The sequence below is a fragment of the Chamaea fasciata genome, unplaced genomic scaffold, assembly GCF_029207755.1.
Source record: "Chamaea fasciata isolate MVZ Bird 193981 ecotype frontalis unplaced genomic scaffold, bChaFas1.0.hap1 SCAF_3, whole genome shotgun sequence".
NCBI lineage: Eukaryota > Metazoa > Chordata > Aves > Passeriformes > Sylviidae > Chamaea > Chamaea fasciata.
The window spans coordinates 101,838,535-101,859,666 of record NW_027094088.1 but is presented as its reverse complement, the minus strand read 5'-3'; the positions used below and the strand labels follow the sequence as shown (position 1 = coordinate 101,859,666).

General features: G+C 35.5%; 1 protein-coding gene across 1 annotated transcript in view; it reads left to right on the top strand.

The window, feature by feature from the left end:
* NBAS (NBAS subunit of NRZ tethering complex) overlaps nucleotides 1-21,132 on the top strand; it is a 161,484-nt gene that overhangs the window by 62,183 nt on the left and 78,169 nt on the right. The window contains exons 33-40 of the mRNA XM_066179945.1: nucleotides 4,454-4,567; nucleotides 5,414-5,571; nucleotides 6,930-7,028; nucleotides 13,494-13,661; nucleotides 14,253-14,366; nucleotides 14,601-14,724; nucleotides 19,729-19,805; nucleotides 20,327-20,464. Of these exons, the coding sequence (XP_066036042.1) occupies nucleotides 4,454-4,567; nucleotides 5,414-5,571; nucleotides 6,930-7,028; nucleotides 13,494-13,661; nucleotides 14,253-14,366; nucleotides 14,601-14,724; nucleotides 19,729-19,805; nucleotides 20,327-20,464 (992 nt within the window). The remainder of the gene's footprint in view (nucleotides 1-4,453; nucleotides 4,568-5,413; nucleotides 5,572-6,929; nucleotides 7,029-13,493; nucleotides 13,662-14,252; nucleotides 14,367-14,600; nucleotides 14,725-19,728; nucleotides 19,806-20,326; nucleotides 20,465-21,132) is intronic.

Here is a 21,132-nt window from a genome sequence, read left to right as displayed (position 1 = left end):
GTCTTAGAATTTGAATAGCTAAGTTATTATTACCTTTGAAAACAGATTTTAAATGTAATGGTGGTATGGCTTTAATCACAGTTTGTAATAAGGAGTGCTTTATAATTTGATGGTAGAGATTAAAAACATAAATTGAAACAACATGTAGAAATGGTATTTATGTACCTGTCAACTTGTAATTTGAGTTACTAAGTTACAATTAATTATTAACTTTTATATTACTAATACTATTTTTAATGTGATGAAGAGTTATATTAGGACTTGGTAACCCTATCCTGTGATAACAAACACTAGTATTATCCCACAGATTGGTTTATAGACAAAAGGGCAGGTCATGTATACAGATTCTAAGATTTTTGAATTATTTTAAACTTAATACTAGAAAAGGAAAACTTTCCCTGCAGTTTTAGTACAGATAGTCTTTCTTTGCAGGTGTAAAACTACTGGAGAAGGATATTGTGATTTCTAATAGCTTACAATGAGACCAAATGGTTTTACTGAGATGTTTTGACATGGGTGTGGATGTTGAAAAGGGGAATCAGCTTTTTGGATTTAATGTAGAGTTAGGTAAAATGCTGCCAGGAGAAAGATTTGATTTTTGTTCTTAACTGGTTTTCACTGCTTACTCAACTACCCTGATCTGTGAGCCACCTTTGCTGCGTAAAAAGTTCTGATTTTGTCCCCTGGAACGTACTTATTGGTGTTGATTGTGCATGTTTGAAGTTGTGGTTCCTTCTGTTCCAAATCCGCTTTGTAGAGTGTTGTCTTGTGTTTTGTCTGCTCAGTGGAGGAATTTGTTTCAGTATTTTCTCCTCTTCGCTTCTCCTGCCACTCCACCCTGTACAATTATTGATTGGGGAAGACCTGCTTGCTACATCTGTCCATGTCTATGTAAATTTTTTACACCTGTATCTATATAGAGCATAAAGCATATGCTGTGTTTTATTGTATGTAATAGCCTGTAAAATCCTAAGAACATACATATTTTAATTTAAATTTTAAAATAATACATTTATTGATGCAAGGGTAGATTGCACAGAGTCATTATTAATGAGCTTTGTGGACTGTGTACTCTGAATACAGTTTTCTTAGAGAGCAGCACTGAAAGTGAATATTAGAATTTATATTCATACTTATCAAAGTTAAAATCTTGCTTAGGTAATGATGCATCAGGTAGCTTCTTAATTGCTTTAAAGTATTTGATTAATTACAGTGAACTCTAAGCCTCATGTCGCTACCTCTATAAAGTAAGCCCACAAGTGTTATCTTAATTTCACAGATGGGTAAAGTGAGTGAGGGAGAATGTGCTCAGCATGACAGCCAGAAAATCTGCACCTGCTCAGGGGGCTGGAGCTGCTCTGTGTCTTGCAACCCTCACTTAATTTGTGCTCTTTGTTAAGAATGGGTGTAAGGAATTCACTCTATGCCAATACTTAAGTAGATGTGTGCTAAAACAAGTAGGAAAAAAGGTTTCTGTATCAGAAACCATGAATATCTTCTCTACTCTTACTGAAAATCAAAAAGATCTGCTGAGTGTTGATCATTTGCTTTGTCAGGCTCTCTAGAAATGTTTCCATTTTTCTCTTTTCTCACAACTTTCTATGGTAATTTATTTAACTTTATTATCCATAAATGAATCTAGTAGCTTTAAACTTTGCTCAGATTCCTTAGTTAAAGCTTATTTTTTAGATCCATCTTTCTTAACATTGACTTTCTTGCATTTGGAATTAACCATGTAGATGGCTTCTGATCTCCTAGATCTAGGTGACATGGAATTTCTGAAGTATATGTACAACTTTGATATCATTTGACTTCTAAGTTTTAGTGGCATGATTTAATTCAGGATAATGTTATTTTATCCATTCACAAATAGCATACATCTTACCCAAGGTATTTCAATAAGCTTTTTTCTTTATATAATCCAGATTCGATAAAAGCTTTTAAAAAGTATTTGAATATCCTTTATTTCTCAAGAAAAAAAAAAACAAACAACAACCTACTATTTCTGAGCTTTTATGTTTTTTCTTTTATTATTTTTATTAGAGCCTCAGAATCATTTAGGTTATCCTTTTCAACTTTCTAAATTTGATTTGAATCTGTATGTCAGGTGTTACTATTAAGGCTTGAAGCAGAATTACTATGTAATATAATCAGGTCACCATTTGGAGAATTTTGTCATTCCTGTCTTGGTTTGAAGTCATGGATAGTTGTCAAAATGGCAAGAGAGGCAATTCAGAATTCAAAACTTCCTTTTATAAGACTTATTTATTGAAATACCATCAGACAATGTGTTACAAAGCTGAAGCAGTGAGTTTTTCCTATGTCTGAATAGAAGACAATGACTAAACTGCAGCAGTGAGCATTATCAGTCTCTGCATGGTTAATGAAAGGTGTGTGAAAAAGGGCTTCACTCAGGGATTCACTGAGTACCCCTGGAGCCAGTGGTGGTTCTGCACCATAACAGTGAGTGGAGATAAGATGAGCAAGTGTAGCCATGGAGTGGAAGGAAACTTACCTTTATATTTTATTCTTGTGCTTTTGTACAACATGCAGAGCATACAGCTGCTCAAGCACAGTTAAAGAAACCATTCCTTGGTCCAAGTGTTCTTCCTTTCTTTCCTTCAATCCCACTGGTTTTTAAGTGGGCATAAATAGCAGTGATTATTTTGTCTGAAATCTGAGGGATAATGGCATGATTGTTTCTCTTGACTTTTCTTTGTGTCTGCTACTTAGTCAGATCTCTGTAAGAAGTCAAGCTGTCAGGGTGAAGTGGGCTTCAGGAGGTGAGTGGCAAGTACATGTCCCTCACTTAGAGAAATGACAGATCACATTTAGCTTGTGAGGACAGAAGCACCTCTTTGTCATCTGTAATTGCTCTTGCCCGAATGAGAGGTTCCCAGGTTCCAGAGGGCAAAATTTTGCAAGAGGAGAGCCTTGAATGTGAATAATTTGCAACATTGAGTGCTGGCAGTATATTGAGCAGGAGGCCGGGAGATAAAATGATGGGAAGCTAACCTGTTCTCCCAGCTGAGATAGTTGTGATGTGCTAAGGGGAGGCTTGATTGAGTTCAGTAATTAGGGTAACTTCACTTGCCTGAATGTCACTCTAGTGCAACTGCTACAGCTTTTTATTTTTAGAAAGCTTTAAAAAGAAATTTGCTTTGTCTGTGGTGATAGATCTGCAAAGTGGAGCTAAAAATAACAGCTATGCAATTTAGGAACATGTACTCTTTAAATGATTTTGGAAACTGGATCTGTTTAACCTTCTGAAATATTTGCATTTCACAAGTTGTAGTAATACGGTTTCATAAACCAGTGCCCTTTTCAAATGACTGTAACAACACTGCATAAAATTGCTTTTAATAATAGGGGAGAAGCATGAGCAAGAAGCTTGCATTCAAAAAATCCACTTGTTTTTATTCTAAAAATTCTTGCTTAAATTAATAGATTATTTTTCCTGTGTATGTTTTGTCACATTCTCATACAGTGCATGGACATACATAGTATCTTGAGCACAGGAGTGGACAAACTAGTGCCAGAAAATTGTTCACTCTAAATTGGAAAAAGCTTTAAAGAAATATAGATTACTAGTGACAGGTATAAATGTTATTTATATTAACTTATAACTGGCTTTGAAAAGGAGATGAGCTGTCTCATTAGATTTTCATCTGTGAATGTTGATGTATTAAAATTGAGGTCAGGATGTTTTTCTACAAAGATTCCTGAAGAAACTTTAGTCAGAAGGCTTCCATCGTATCTAAAGTGTAACTTTTGATTCATAGGAGGCGTTGTCCAGGAGGTCTGGTGACTGAGACAGATGAATGGTGTGAAAAAATTAGTTTCAGATCTACTCACTCAATTTATGAGGTTAAGGATTTTTAAATGCTTACATTTTCTGCATCTTGTGCATTATTTGAAGCCATGAAGTGGCAGTTTAAAATGGATGTTTGTATATTATAGGAAAACAAACATTTAAATTTTTTTCTTCTGTTTCAGTACATAGACTTTATTTATTTCAGTGTCAGGATTTTGATTTATATGTCCCTTAGATTAAATATTAGTTTTGACCTATGCTTTGGCCATCGCATAAAAACAATTTTCAAAACCTTCGTTTTTTTAGCCTTAACATAACATGCTAATTGGTTTGGGGTTTTTTGCAACCTATGGTGCCAATGTTTTTTTTAAATATTCCTTTTATTGTTTCCTTCAGGAAAAAAAAGCAGATAATTTTATTTCTGTTTCAGTTTCAAGAGGGGCTTTTCATGTTGTGATATATAGTTAATTCTTAAGAAATAAAGTAGCAAACTTAAGTCGACCATTAATTCCAATAACTGGAATAAACAATACAATATTTAATATAAGTTTTATATTTATATTAATTTGTAATGATATAAATTTTAATATTTAATAATATATTCCAATAAATAAAAAAGTTTGATTTTTTTTCTTACAGGAGATGATCAGATGGAGAGAAAAGGTCAAGTTTTAATCCTTTTAGTGGAACAGGCTCTCAGTTTCCAGGACTACAAAGCAGCTAGTATGCATTGCCAGGAGCTCATGGCCACAGGTGAAGTGAAGAAATTAGGGACTTCATGCGGTGATGATGGTGGAAATCTGACTTTTGTCTGACTGTGAGCTGTGGTACTTCAGATTGTTCCATTTCATTGAAATAGTGGTTATATCTTGCTAGTGGAAGTGCACTGGCATTGAATAGACACATAAAGCAAATACTGCATGGAATAAGTGTGTACTGAACTATTGGATGTGTAACTTCAGGGAGCTTTTCTGTATGCCTCTGGGAGCCACAATTTCTATACTGTAACCCTTCTAGACAGGTAAAACCATGTGAATGAAGCTGGCAAGAAAGTGTGGGTCTTTTAGAAGTCTACCTTTCTATTTGAGAGACGTATATATTTGTGCTATTTATATAATTTGTGTATGTGACAGTATGAGTGGAGGTGAATGAAATACATGTGTCAAGATACTAAGAAAGGTGTGATTTTTGTTTCTCTGGGTCTTTTTTTCTGCTTTGAGAATGAGGGGGAAAAAGTCAAGATTTACTGAGATTTTTTTAATACATCAAGTGATATATTTTAGACTTTTTTTTCAGTCACTCCACATCATGCTCTAAAATAAATTATGATTTTCTTATTGTAATACGTAAAAATATAGTATGTAAGCTTACAGATGGCTATTTTACTGTTACCTACAATCTGATAAAAATTAGTCTTTTATGTATTTGGTCAGTCTGAAGTTGTGCTACATCTCTGTTTTATGGACCCTTTATGGTTCATTTTTCATGGGATGTTAAGCCTTGAAACAAATACCACATTTCCCTTTATCTCATCCGGTAAGATTGGGCAGCATCCTCCTTTCACTTGTGATAAGAAGTGTGTTTTGTGTTCCCGTGTAGGTTATTCTAAAAGCTGGGAAGTGTGCAGTCAGCTTGGGCAATCAGAAGGCTTCCAGGACCTGGGAATGCGCCAGGAGCTCATGGCCTTTGCTCTGACACACTGTCCCCCCAGTGCCATTGAGGCACTGCTGGCAGTGAGCAGCTCACTGCAAACCCAGGTACCCGTTTCTGGAGCTTCTTCCATGAAAGTTCAATGCCTACCAAAGTAAAGGGGATTTGGGCTTGTTTTCAAGTTTGTTCCCTTAAGTTCTACCCTCAAGGATATTTGTATTTGTTCCGCTTTACTCTTCTGCTTTCATTGTTGTATTTCAGCAAATGAGGTCTCTTTCTAAGAAGTTCTGTGTGAGGAGTTGGTTTCTCAAGTAGAAATGCAGTTTTGTTCTCTGTCTTTTAATTTCTTTCAAATGTCTTTAAAGATAATTTCTTTAAATTATCTTTTAATTTCTTTATGGATTGCCTGATTTAAACATTTTATTTGCAAATGCAGTTGTTGAAAATTTAAAATATTTTCCAGGTATTTATACTTCGTAATGCAATTTCATTAAATGTCTATTAAGGGTTTATTCTATGGTTTTTATGATCTTTACCCAATATGCAATGAAATTATTTTCTCACAGATTTCAGTAATGTAATAGTTTTAACTACTACAGTAGGCTTTGTGTCTGAGCAATCTTTATTAGGTCTGCAATGACTGACTTGATAGAATCACATCTTAGGTGTTGAGCTGATCACAGTATATTTGTGAGAACATATAATTGTGGCATTTAAATACAACTTATGTCAAGGTGACGTAGCAAAAGTTTTATTTGAAACTGAAGAGCAGTAATTTAGGTTGTCAAAATGTTAAATTTCTGTTCACTGTAATTGGGGCTTGGCCTACATGCTATGATTTGTTTGAGTTCATAATTGTCTTACTTGTCTAAGAGTTCACAATGTTCTTAGATTTCTAATTGTGTAATAGAAACATTTTAGAAGTCTTTGGATGCAGAATGTAAGAGTGGGGGAGAAGGGAGTCATAGCTACAGCACATGTGCAGCCTGTTTAAGGCAGGGCAAGTGTGTAGCCTTTTCCTTAAAAAATCCCTTGAACAGCAGCATCTAGGGGAATACAGGCAACTTGTGAAGGTGGAAGTTCTGTGCAGAACTTCTGCTCACAAAGCCACTGTCCTGTGGAACACTTCTCTTTGTGCAGTTGCCCAGTGCCTCAGAGTCTCAGTTCAGAGCATGGATGTTTTCATGACATTCAGCATGGTATATAAAATTTTAAAAAAACCCTTTAGATTGTGGGAAAAATATTGCACAAAATTCATGAAGAAGGGAAACTAATTTTGTCTAGTGACTACAACAGTGAGAGGATGTCAGAGATGCTGTGTTTTCTTCTTTGCATCTTCTCCTGCACCCTTTTCAATCATGGGAGCGTTTATGTCACAGTTTCTTGGGTTTCCTATGAAATCAGTCATAATTCTTTCATTGGCTTATTTGACTGGCAAAAGATAATATTTATTTCATGTTTATAGATTCTTTATCAGGCTGTGAATTACCAGTTTCTTCCTTCTGAAGGAAGTGAGAATTCAAATATCTCTGGGCCGCCTTTGTTGATCAGTAAGGATACAGAGGTAAGTTTTAATGTGAATTTTAAAAGTAATAATGACTTTGTTGTACATTACTCTGAAGAACCAAATTTGAGTTTTTAGCAACATCTGTCTGCTTACTGGATCAAATGAGCAACATTAGACATATACTACTTTCTGTTGTTAGATTAAATTTAAGGTTTTGCCTATGTATTTATACTTTGTTCTGATTTTTAGTTGCTTCTTCCTACATGATCTTAGTGTCATTGAAAAAAAATTATAGCCCCAGAGGCAGGAAAAGTGCCTCTTTTAATGTAACTTTTATTTAAAACTTATATTAACCTAGACACATATATAGTGGGTTTTTTTTTTAAATCTGTCCCCGTTGCAAAACAAAGTATTTTAAACCTGAAATACATATTTAACCAAAAAATGTTTTGAATTAAACTTACTTTTCCCCTTAGTTCTGTGCATTGTGAAGTTTATGACTTGTTATTTTATAATGTTCATATATTGCGTGTGAAATTATTTTTATGTGTAAGATCAGAAGGAACATTGAGTGCTGCACTGGCAGGACAACAGGAAACAAGTCTTCTATTATTCTTTCTGTTTTTATGTCTGCTATTTTATGTCTGTATGTGCACAATTGCAAGTATTTTTCTCTCTTTAAAGATGATGTAATTATTTGCCTATTTATTAAAACAGGAATGTTTTTCACACTCTTTGAAGTGGAAAATTCTGTATTTAATTTATTCTTTGGTTTTTGTTTAATTAAACAGGCAAGTGATAAATCTAGGGGTGAGGAGAGAGGGCCAAAAACTTTAAAGAGATACAGGAAAGAAGAGATGAAAAGGGAGTGGCAAAAGAGGGAGGGAAAGAAAGAGAAGGTTCATGTTGCATGGTTTTTTGAGAAATTATGTGAGTTCCACCCTTCTTGGAGCATATATCCATATTTTGTGTATGATTTTTATGTATGTACATGTGTATATGTGTGTGTAAATACATATGTGCATGTATATGTATGTACATACATGGATATGTGGACATACATGTAAATGTATTTGCATATATATAAAATAAATGGCAGGAAGGTAAAACAGCACTGTAAACAGTATCCAGAGGGAGAGGACCAAACATTTTGTGTTTGCCAGAATCTTCAATATGAAGAACAGGTCTGTTTCACTGGCACAAATGCCTTTTTTTTTTGGAAATCAGTGGTTGCATCTCTCTGAGCAGGAGGTTATTAAGTAGATTTTAATAAAATCGATATGGGTGTGGATGCACATGTTTGCAATATTTTAATGTCTATAAAAAGTTGTTATGCATCACCTTTCCTATGCTGTAGTACTATATTGTGGCAGAACAATTAGACATGCATATAAATGATTCAGAAATTTATTCAAAGGTTTATCAGAGTTGAGTAAACTCACTAATTAACTTCCCTATCATTTCAGTTCACATATTGGAAGCAATCTTCATTATGCAGCAGAATTGACATTCAAAAATTTCTCCAATAAAGCTTTCATTCCCCCCCACCCCCCCTAGTTGTGGTTGATTGTCTCTTCAGAATTGGAAGTAGGTAGACAATTCACCTGGCAAGTTTGTATGTTGCTGCACTGAGGTGTATTTTCCTTTTGTTTAATGCAGCTCCTTGGCATGTCATGTTTCAGACTGTTACACTAGGAAATGAAGTTCTGTATATTTGCTAATTCTTTGGTTTTGTTCTCTCCCAGTTGACTTAATAGGGATTAACAGCTTTTTTCATTTCCTGGAATGACACTGGAGGAAACATAGCCAAAAATTTACTCACTGTATAACTTTTCCTTTGTTACAGTGTTTGAAAAGCTATATATTCAATAATTCAGCTTCTCTGACTTCACTGAATCCCATAACTGCAATCCCTGTAGTTATACTTCATCTGATTCTGTGTGCTTCACCTTCATTGTCTTGCACTGAATTTTAGTTTCTTTAAAGAAAAAAAACCAACCAACCAAAAAAAACCCAAAAAACCAAACACCCCCCCCCCCCCAAAAAAAAAAAAAACAACAAAAAAAAAAAACCCTGGAAGATTGTTCTCACTTTCCTTGTATTCCTTTCATTTTCACTTACATCCTGATTGACTTACAGAATCCTTATTTCAAGGAATTGGCAGATGTTGTTCTTTCTCAATGAAACCTTTTCAAATTGGTGCACCAAATGTAAGTTTTCTTATCTTGATTCGATTAAGGTCTGGCATACATGTGTTTGGGCATCCCTTTTTCTATTGCATTCAAAATACCTATCTATAACTATATCTGTTTTGCTTTTTAAATCTTTAGTGAACTTTTTCTATCCCTCTTACTTTTGTCTAGCATTGAATTATTAGTTTCCACTACCATTTCTTCCTTTATGTCAACCAACATCACCCGCTGGTCATACTTTTTCATCAGCTTTTTCCTGGTGAACTCTTCCCCAGAAAATTCTAATATAATTTCGTTTTTATTTGATTTTTCCTCCAATTTTTTTCCCCTAAAACTTGTAGAAACCTTGATAGGAGCTGGCTGTATATATGCATAGACTGCTTAGAAATGGTTCATTTAATGTTGCTGTCATGTTGACTTCAGCATAATTTTTCTCCAAGTTTTTGATGGTCCTACTCTAAAAGAAGTTCATGAATGCTGTGATAAAGATGCATGTCGTTATCCTATAGGAGCTAATGCATTTGCACAAGCTTTGTGTCAGCTTACTGCTGTTATTTGAACTCATGGAATCAATTTGAGGAGTTATCTTTTGAAAGCTATGATGATTCCAATGTACCAGATTATTTTTAAGCAAAATGTGAAGTTTCACCAAGCCTCATCCTTTTTACTTGTGTGTGCTACAAATGCTACACAACTAATCTTGTCCTTCTCAACCAAAATATCTTGATGAGAAGATTAAGCTCCTGATTAATGAAAAGCCTATCGGAATATTATGGTAAAATTATGAAATTCAAATAAAATGCTTAGTCATGAGATGCTGTTGTGTATAAGCACAAAACAGTATTAATCACTTGCCTTGTAAGTGAGCTCTGACTTTGTTAAATCTGCATAATACTTAAAATATGTTTACGTCTTTTGTAATTCATTGGTTTTTACATATCTGAATTTGAAAGCGTAATTACTGTAAAGTGGCACATCAACCCAAGAGAAATTAAGTTGAAATTTTTCTGAAAATGAACTCTTGATAGAAAAGCAGATGTATTTTCTAGAGGAGAATATGTTCAAATTACAAGAATGATTTTCTTAAAGGCTTCTTAAAGAAAAGAAAATTTCTGATTAACAGAGCATTAGTGTATTTGCTTTTCCAGTTTTCCCAAGCACTATAGCTGGGAAAAGACAGGATCTCTTAGAACATTTGTTTACATTAAATTGGTAGGTCACACATTTTTTTCACAGCTGGTTAGAAATTATTAAAGAATCAGTTATGCTCTTGTCCTTTAGCTGCTGCCCCAAAATGTCTAGTCCTCTGTCAGATCTTGCAGGTGTTAAGCAGCTGTCTTAATTACTGCTGTATATTTCAGGCAGTCATTAAAGCCTGTGTTTCACCAACTGAATCAAATAAATTGTGTCTGCTCAAGGCTGGGTTACTTGTTTCCAGTGATATTATTACCCTAATAAGAGCCTAGGCATTCAGTGACTCCTGAATATTAGTGTTGTCATCCTGAGCTGATTATTTTCCATGGTCTTTCATTTAGGCTCTGGTTTATCATTGCAGCACTGGAGTTTTCACTTTGACTGGTTCATAGCTGTAACAGATATTGGGGGGAAAAAAAAATAATTAAAAGTCCCCAATATAGAACACTCCAAGGCACAAAAAAATACACATAGATTCTACATGAACACTTATGTAAATGGACTATTTTAAATTCCTGTTTGGCAATGGAAGTACCAAAAAGGGAAAAGGAAGACCTAATGTGTGATGCTCTGTTTTTGAACAGATTCTGTTCTACATCATTTCCTTCATAGTCTTGACCTATAATGATTCTTAACATACAAAGTGTATGCAGTGTACGGTTTTTGCATGTTTTAATCCTTGCACCTCGACTAATTGTCATTAAAGACCAAAACCAATCCTAAAACCCATGCTATTTTTTAAATTTATTACTGACTCTTGTGTGCCTTGTCTCCAAAACAGCCGGCTTTGTTATTTGTCCTCCCATTACACTGTTTGGAATTATATAAGTGTGTGTTGGAGCAAAGGTATATGTGTATAAACATGTGCTATATGTATATGTATTTATATGTATATATATAAATATTTTAACTGTTATTTTAGAGTAACTTGATAATTCAGAATTTGTTGGGGTTTTTTAATACCATTTAGATTCAAGCAGATTTTCAATCTGCTAATTTGGCTGCTATTTAATAATTTGTTGTTGCTGTTATTATTTTGATTTAAATTAGAAATGCTTACTTTATCAAGGATGTCAGGAAGAATTAATAGAAGAAAGTAATTTCCCCCAAACACCTCTCAAAACCCCCAAAATACAACTTCTCCCTGAAGATACAATTAAAGTTGCTTTCTTGAGATCTCCAACCTTATTTAAGAAATAACTTCTTTTGTGAGAGATTGGTTTGGGATCGCAAAAAGTTGTAACCTGGAAGTGTTGCTGCTCCAGGTACAGAGTAAATTGGCTTCTCAGAATACAGAATTTCTGTTTGTGCTGAAAAAACTGTAATTACTTGTGAGAGTTTAAATTCTTTTAAAATAAGAATCAGTAGAGTTTATCTGATAGCAGTAGTGCCATAAGCGTTCACACCCGGATACAAGTTGGCTCATTAGTTTTCACACTGCTGAAGGAGGTTGTTTTAAAGAACAGTGTTTTGCTCAAAAGCAGTTGACAACTTGGGTGGTTTTTTTTCTTTTTTTCTTGTTCTGTTTTGGTTTGGTTTATTTTTCCTCCATGAAAAATCAGCTAAGTGTCTTACAGCATCTACTTGAAAACTGTGGCAGAGAGGAATTAGTATTCTCTATGTAACATTTAAAATACAAAAAGTTGTCTTACTAAATATTTAAAAGTGATTTATTTAAAAAACACGTGAACAAGAAATTCTCCCCCCAAGCCACCAGACTTAGGATTTTCAGTTGGTTTTAGTTTTTCAGAGTAGCAAAAATTCTGATAGGTTATGCTTGGCATGCACTTCATTTGGTGAAGCAAGACCCTGAATTCCCAGTTTAGCCAGCTGGTTCATTAGTGGTGCATCTATGAAATGCAAAATATGATTTCAGAAAAGATTAATACAAATGCTGAAGGACTTAAGATGAACCTGCTGCTTCAATGGTCAGCTTGAGGCAGTAATTTACTGTATATTATAGTAAAACCTACTAAAAATAAGGTTTTCCACATGAAATTCTACCTTATTGAAGCTGATAATGTTTTTCCTCTGAGGTTACAGCGGGATGTATTTCTCTTCAGCATGACTTGGCGTCCTTTGGCTCTCATGTTTGAAATTTTGTCATGAGTTAGTAAATTGTAAACTAATACATCCCATGCAGTTACACAGATAGAAAAATTCTATTTCAATATACTTCAGTGTATGGGGAAATTAATAGTAGAGTCGCTAGGGATAAACATGGCTGTTGAGGTTTGCTATATGGAGGAAAATACTAATTTTTTGCAAAAACTGTGTTTACCTCAGTACTCTAATTATATGTTTGGGAGTAATGCGCACACATTGTAAAGCATGCAATTAACACAAACCTTTGAGCACTGGAATAGCACAGATCAGACAACATGGATGTTCTGGGTATTATTTAAATGCTTTACATGAGGAAGAGCTGGTATAGAGAGCCCCATTTGTGGAACATATCTCTACTTTTAAGAATGGAGTTTTGAGTTCATACTAAGGGAAGATACATGTGCATGTATTGCGGAAGCAATTTTTGACTGAGAAAAGGTTGCGGTTCTTGCAGTCTTTTAGGCTGGCCGTTTTCTGTATTTTGTGTGCCAGCTGCAGAATTTCAAAGCTTGATGATGCTTTATTACTTGGTCTAAAGATGTGTATTTGCATCTCTACCATTTCCCCTGTTGGGAATTCAACTTAATGCTGCCTCTATAAAAATACAAGATTGGGTCTTGTATCAACTTTCTTGAATTATCAAAGATTAACTTTAGTATACTTGATTAATTTTAGTATACTCGATTTGTAGAGAGGTAATTATTTTAGTGGAAAGATTCAACATTTATGTAGAACATTGTCATTATAAACTTTTTAATTAAAACCAAGGCTTTCTGTGGAAACAAGGGGTGATAACTGGGTAAAGGGCCAAATGTTCTGCTAATCACACCACTTACTTCACAGTGAAACTCCTAAATCACTTTTAGTTTGTCTTTTGTTTATTTTTGGCAGCTGCTGCCTGAATTAATGACCATTCAGATGTGTTATTAATATAGTGTGCCTGAACTCTAATGCATTTGTTTGGCTTTAGGTCATTAACCTAATTATAAGAGGAGTCTAACCCTTGCATTGTGTGTTGGATATGTCACAGGATGCAACCAACATCTCCTCTGGCCAGTCCGCCGATTTGTTGTACTGGACGACATCCAAAACCATGAAGGTGTTGTCCAACACAACTCTGACTACCAAAGCCATGCTGCACGCTGTTAGTGATGGTCAGTGGTGGAAGAGATCATTAACTTATCTGCGACCATTGCATGTAAGGGATTGCTGATGTGTCTCCAGATGTTTACACATTTGTCATACATTAGTATAAAAACTCAGCTCCTTTGTAGGACCTGATAACTGAAGGCCTCAAATCAATAAATGAACTACAGACATCATGGGGCTGTTTGGAAGGAAATCCCAATGAAGGAAGGGATCTGAAACTGTTTTCTAGTCTGTTTTCTCCTGTTTTCTTAGTATAGTGTAAGAAGGCCTAATTGAAATTTGGCAGAACTTTAAAACATTGGGGAACAAAGCACAGTAAAGCCCACTCTTTAAATACTGTCATCTATGTATTCAAAGCTGTTCCTTTTCAGTTTCTCTTATCTACTTTCTGTATTTCAGTGAATTTTCTATAATGTTTGTCATACTATTTTTTTCCAATCCTACTTCTGAACATGATTCTCTTTCCTTTTTAAAGAATACGGGACTTCATTCAGAACTGGTTTATGTAAGATGACTCCTTTCTTGCTCCCCGCTGAATTCAGTGGTCTTTTCATTTACAGTTGTTTCCCTTCTGCACAGTGTTTACAGAATTTTTATGAGCATTTTTACAACTAGACTCAACTATACTTATTTTTCCCAGGGCCAAGAATTTGGAGATGTATTAAAAAGTGGTCCTGGAGAAAATGCTACTGTGGAAAAACAAGGCTGTCATCCATTTTATGAGTCTCTAATTGATGATCCATATGTTGCAGAAGTAAGTTACAGTTACAGAACTCTGCAGGGGTTTTTTATGATCTTATAATCAAGTGAAAATACAGTTTTTGATTATATGTGGGACTTGAAATTTTGTGCCATAGTAGGAAAAAATACAGAATTAAACAAAGGAAAGCAAATGGAGGAACTGAGGTAGGCAAATGCATGTGATGCAAGTGATCCGAATAAAAGTGCAGGTGTAGAGTGCATATGTCAGTTGTCTTTTTACTTCCAGTCTGAAGTCAGCTATGGAACATACCAGAACAATTCTTTGGAAAGCTTTGCTGAAGTGTTGCTGAGAACAGGGAAACTCGCAGAAACAAAGAGCGAAGGAAAAGACCTACTTCCAACTACAGAAGGTATGGACATAGTGTATATATTCACTCCATATATAATGAATATGAAAGTGTCTGTGGGTGCGTTTAAGTGTGGAGAATTGCACAGAACAATCTGAAGTATTGTCTGGGTGTTTTGCATGAATTGTGATCTTGTTCCACAGCTCTTGTTGGTAAGAAGTCTTGTTAGAAGTAGCTACAGAGTTTTCAAGGGAAATGGTGATTTTCAGAGGAGTTGTTCAGCAAAGACTACAAAAATGAAAGCTGTCTTAAATAAGCAGAAAGTATTATTTGGGGTTTGGCAACGATAGGAGCAATTGTTGAAGGCTTCCTGAATATTACCATGTACAGGTAATGGGAATTTGCAAACCAGTGTGAGTTACTTCTCTGTATGCCTGCATATTTAATTGGTCAGATTCTGTGCCACTGTGTATCCAGTTTTCAGTATTGCAGGTTCATTGTAGTGTTTTATTTGCCAACTAATGCTTAACTACAGCTTCTGGAATCATCAGAATTTTTGTCTTCCAAAACATCTTCACATTATAAGTTGTATTTAATAATTTCCTAAGTGAAACAATTTCACTTTTTTAAAAAAAGACAAACTACAAAAAAAACCCTGTGGTCGTTTATTTTTCCTTTTGGATGCTTCCTGCTGGTTTGAGAAATTAACTGTTTAAATATTTACATGCTTTTAGTGTCTTTTAAAGGAAGATATATGTATTACTTGTGGTAAATTCTGTCATGAAAAATGAGTATATTAAATCAGTTGCTATATGAGAAGTTTCAAGACAGGTTTTCTTCATAAGCCACACATTTACTCAAACTGTTATATGGAAACCAGCATATTTGTCTTACAAGTATATGATTCATTTGTTTGAGATATGTGGTATTTGTACGGATAATCTGTGTAGCTCTAATATAACAACACTGTCAATCAGAAAAGGTTAACAACAGATTGTATGAATTTGGTGTGTGCATGTTTTGTTCTTTACATGCTTTCTTAATGCAAAATAGTCCTTTAAAATCAGTACTTAAAATCTCATGTGTTGCATGCTGAATGCTCATGGGCCTTCAGCTTTGATTCCTGTGTCTTAAAAGGGGGGGGGGGGGGGGGGGGAGGAGGGGCAAGGATTAAAAAGTATTTATTGTTTTCTTAGGGAAAATGATTTAATTGGCAGGTCTGTGGTAATAGTTCCTGCTTGAACTTGAGTAATTGGAACTCAATGTTTACAATTAGTGGCTGCTTTTGAGATGGAAATTTCAGTGTTAGGGACTTCTGCTTAAAGAAGAAAAGAAATTTTAGATTCTAGCTTTAGTTTTTGAGTCTTTGTCTCATTCCTCTTAAGTGTGGAGTGTGATATTTTTGCTATTTAATACTTCTCTTCCACCACTTTTATTTTGTAGCCAGAATTTCACTTAAAGAGCCCCTCCAACTGTGCTCTGAAACAGAGTTCTGTGTTTTCCTGTGGAAAAATGGGCTGTGGACTCATCAGTCCTGCTGTATATTACACCTTTAGGTAGTCAGTAAACTGTTCTTAAACATAAGTGTAACATAGCTTTCTGTAAATAGCTGGATTAATAATTTGTTATTTGTGGTATATTTAGCCCTGGATTAATAGTATTGCATCCCACCTCTTCCCCCCTCTTAAAGCTTTGCTTTGTCAGTTCTCATGATTGTCCTTATGATGAGTCAACTCATTTAGGAATGTGCAGCTTGAAAATGTACATATTGATAGCACACTGCTGAAGTTTAAGAAATCACACAGATATGAATCCCACTTATTCTGCATTTTTATAAATTTCAGGCTTCCTGTATGTTTTTGGGAGGATTTTGCCATACAAAACTTGAATGCTAATATGAGATGTCAGCTACTGCACTGGTCTAGTAACTGCAAGTGTAACAGATTTCAGTTGATTTACTGATAAATTTGAATCCCAGCAGTTTGCCTCTAGCTGTCTTCTAGGACAGCTACAGCAGCAGGTTTAAACTCCCATCAAAAGAACTAAAGAACCTGGAGGGAGATGCAGTTTAGCAAAGAAATTTTCATTGTACTTGGCACTTTGTCTTAGGAGAGATTGGAGTAGGCATCAAACTCTGTTTACTATGACAGTGACATGTGCAGTGTGAGAGACTGGCTGAACACGTCCCCCACAGACAGTGTGCATCATCTATGTTGCATCCATAGAATGGTTTGGGTTGGAATGAACCTTAAAAGTAATCTCATTTCACCCCCCTGCCATGGGCAGGGATGCCTTCCACTAGACCAGGTTACTCAGAGCCCCATCCAGTGGGGCCTTGAAAACCTCTGTAACAAAACAGTCTATTTTGCTGTTTTTGTGGATTTGGTAGTGTTACAAGTCTTGGACCTTGACTTTTCTTGTCCTTGCTATCTGGATGTAGGTGATAAATTGAGTATTTCCAAGTGAAATATTAACACTCATCTCCCTGTGTCCCATAAAGCACTCCTTCCTCAGCGGTGGGCTGATCGTGCACCCAGACTTGGTGTGGCTGAGGCCATCTTGTGCATCTCTGTTTAAATGGGGTTTTCTTTATGCATAGACCTTAGGGATTGATCTGGAGGTTGAAGATGCGATTTTAAAGGATGGCTGTATATCCTTGTAACCGTTTTAGGCTCTAAACTTAGAGTAAACCCAAGACAGTTGGTCATACCTTTTAATCTCCAGGGGTTTTGGAGCAAATAGTACCTCAGTGTTCCCCGTGATTTTGTAGTTACTTGTAGATATGGCTGCTTAACTGCAGTATATACTTCTAAGGTTATTGAGATTTTTATCATGGGCTAAATAAACATTTGAAGACTCAAAGCAGTTTCTGCATTTTTTCAGAAGAAAATCCATGGAAAGTGAGTTGAAACTTAATAAGTATTGGGAAATTCTAATTTCCACAAATAAACCATTTCTTCAATAGTTAGACTCTCAAACAGGCTTGTGGCATAAAGACCTGCACAGTAATTGGAAATATTTGTAAAATCTAAATAGTTTTGTGTTTTCCTGAGAAAGCTGTGCTTGTGGGACAGCAGCATTGGCATTTTGCTTTTCACTGCCTGCCCTCCCTGGTTTGCCAACCCTGTAATGTCTAATCCCTTTGGCAAATTACAGATTTGGCAGTGGTCTGAAATGACATTAAGTTCCTGTAAATTTTGTGAAGATACATGACAGGACAGAATGGCCTCCTGCTAATATCTGGAGCCTGTAATTTGAACTCAGTCCTGTTAAACTGCAGAGGATTCTTGTAAGGGTTCACTGGGAGACAGAATGCTGTATGAAATAATTTGTGTATACACGTATTTGTGTGTATGTAAAGTGGACATCTAAGTATGGATACATGAAAGCCTATCATGAACACACTAGCATGCAGAAAATTTATTTAATCAGTACAGAGGAATTTTTTTTTTTTTTTCTCAGAAGGTATGGCAGTAGAGGCAGTTCTTCCTTCTTATGTACATTCTGGCAGTTGGGATGCCATTGTGTCACACTTAATGCAGAAGTGTGAAGAAAATAATATTGTGTTCTAGCCCTGTATTGCTGCTGTGTTCTTTGCAATTGTAGCTATCCTAATGGTGAAGATCAATTTTTTGCAAGTGTGCCTGTTGTCGTTTTGGGAATATTAAGTTGGAAGGCAACCCATAATTTTTTGTGTATTCACGAGGTTTTACTAACATTAACTCTTCAAAGAAAGGGAAAAGAGAGCAGAGCTGAAACTCTTCCTTCCCTCCTCCCTTTTTTTTTTTTTCTTTTTAACTGGAGGTGATTGTAAGAATACATAATTAACTGCATGTGATCAGAGGAGGAAGCAGCAATTTTCATCAAGATTTTAATATTAGATAGTTCCGGAGTTGTTACTATCTTTGCTTGGACAGCATACAGGCTATTTTGAGTGTAGCAGAAACAATCTGTCAGCAGCATGAGGCTGTTTGAAGCACAGTAAAAGCCATTTGAAGCATAAAGGATAGGTGCTGTTGGACAGGCTTATGTAGCAGCCTCTGTGTGACAAGTCATCACAGAAATTTAGTGTTTGTATCTGGCTGAGGGCCAGCATGTAAATCCACTTCAGGCTGATGGCAAATTAATGATAATCTGAGAATTGTAATTGGTCATTCAAGCCTTTTATAAGTCATTCTTTGGAATGAAGAATTCACTGGGGGAGTGTGTGTAAAGTGATCAGGTTTTTACCAGCACGCCCTGCAGAGGAGTTTCTATAATGTGGAAATACAGGTGTTTGAGACTTCCTTGAAATAAACAAAGAGCTATGTTGCTGGAAGATAGCTTCTTCCTATTGAAATAATACTGTTATTAATAATATTATTAATAATATAATCTATTACAATGGGAACAACCCCCCCGCCCCTAAGTTTGGCATCTATAATATAGGAAAAGCAGGTGATTTTTGTGTCAGTTTTACCAGAAGTATATGTGTTTATAGTCAGAATACTTATCTTTGAGGAATTTATTTCAGTTGTTGTAGTACTGATGCTTGTTTTAAGTATGTGGCAGAACCTGGTTTTAGTGTTTCTTATGACACTTGCAAATTTTTGTTTTTAATTAAGGCAGAAGTTTTTTTTTTTGGGTTTTTTTTTTTTTTTTTTTGTGTTCAGTGATAAGGGAATTTGAGCTCAGGCTTGAAAAGAAGACATTTTGTACCATTCCTCTTCTTGGTATCTTCGAACCCTTACAGCATTACATTACTTCCTTGATTTTACAAGCAAAATATTTACTTCTTTGAAATCGGTACAGGTGGCTTTGTTTAGCATCTGTTGCTGCATAGTCTCATTCTTCTTTGGTTAATGCACCAAACACTTTGCCTGGAAGTTAAGGTGAAGCTGTGCTGCAGTTTAATTATATATTATCTCTTTCTGGATTGCACTGGTAAGTGTTTAATTACGTATGTCTGGAGTGCTTCAAGCTAGTGTCTAATAAAATATAGTTGCCCTGAAAACATTTCATTTGCTAGCTCTCAAGGCCAAGTCGGTCAATAATTCAAACTTTGTGTCTGTTCTCTGCGTGTTGCAGTTCTACTACAACTGGCAAGTGATGCTTTACCAAAGGATGCAGCCTTGTCTCTTGCCTATCTACTTGCACTGCCACAGGTACGTTGACAGGGACTTTATATGTTTTTGCGAGGAAAGACTACTCATAGCATTTCAGAATTTCATTAGAAAATTTCATTTCCTTAAGATTTTAAAATCTTAAGTATTTGGATTCATTTTAATACACATTTTTACTGATTGGGCTGGTGCAAGTTAAGGAAACTGAGCAAATGCCATTGGACAGTCCGTTGAGCATGGCACTTGTGAACTTAAAATAGGAGTTGGGCCATCAGACTGACAATTCTGATGTAACTCAGAAATGTGGATAATAACCTTGTGGTATAGAGGCAGCAATAGTATAGTTGGAAAAACATTTTGGTTAGGTGTTTGTGCAAGGGGGAAAAAAACACCATAATGTATAATTGTCTTTATGTGTGGAGGTTACTGATTTACTTCTGTGCCAGAAAAACATAGTCAGAGCAATTTCTAAATTACAGCAAGTAGCTTTTTAGAAAGTTTGTACGCTTAATGTTGTATGTTTGCTAATTCTTTCATGTAAATTAATGCTCTCTTTCTTCTAGGTGGTAGATGCCAACAAATGCTTTGAAAAGCAATTACATTCTGCATTATCTCTCCAGCTGGCAAGTTATTACTATAGCCTGCAGATCTATGCTCGTTTGGCACCATGTTTCAAGGACAAATGCCACCCTCTCTACAGGGTTAGTACTCTTTTTTTTTTTTTTTAAGCCACATTCATTAATGTTCAGCATAAAAGCTATTCTAAAAAACCAGTACATGAGTTAAGCCTGTTTAGGAGCTGATTTGACTTACACTGTGAGCAGCCTGTTGGGTTACGCATAATTATTCTTCTACAGTGCTGTAAACAAACAAGTACTTCACAATTTGTGGAAGAGTTTTTGAAGCACATTATCAAGTGTCATTTTTAGGTAATAGCACTATCAGTCTTCAAAGTAGCTTAGGAGCACTGAGCAGTAATGAGTATAGCCTGTGCTGTTACCTTGCAATACTGTGTGCAAGGCAATCTAGTACTTCCCAGGAAAAGTGAAGAGTCCATTTCAGCAAGAACAGTGCTTTTCAGAAAGTTTCCATAGCCTCCCCTCAGGTGTGTTGGATTGTATTTTAGGTTACATATGGTGTTTTGAAAATCTATTCTCATTCATTGAAGAATTTTTTTATTTCCTTTGACAAGTTTCTGTTTTTGGAATGGCACTACTTTGCCCATTCTCCATTGCCAGTGGTTAAAGCAGTTTCGTGGTGAAGTCCAGACAAAATGGAAGAAGTAATCTACAAAAGTTTAATAAAGCACCAGTTGCCATTCTTACTGAGGTACCTGCATAAAAACTTTTGTTTGCTCCAAGAGAGCCTT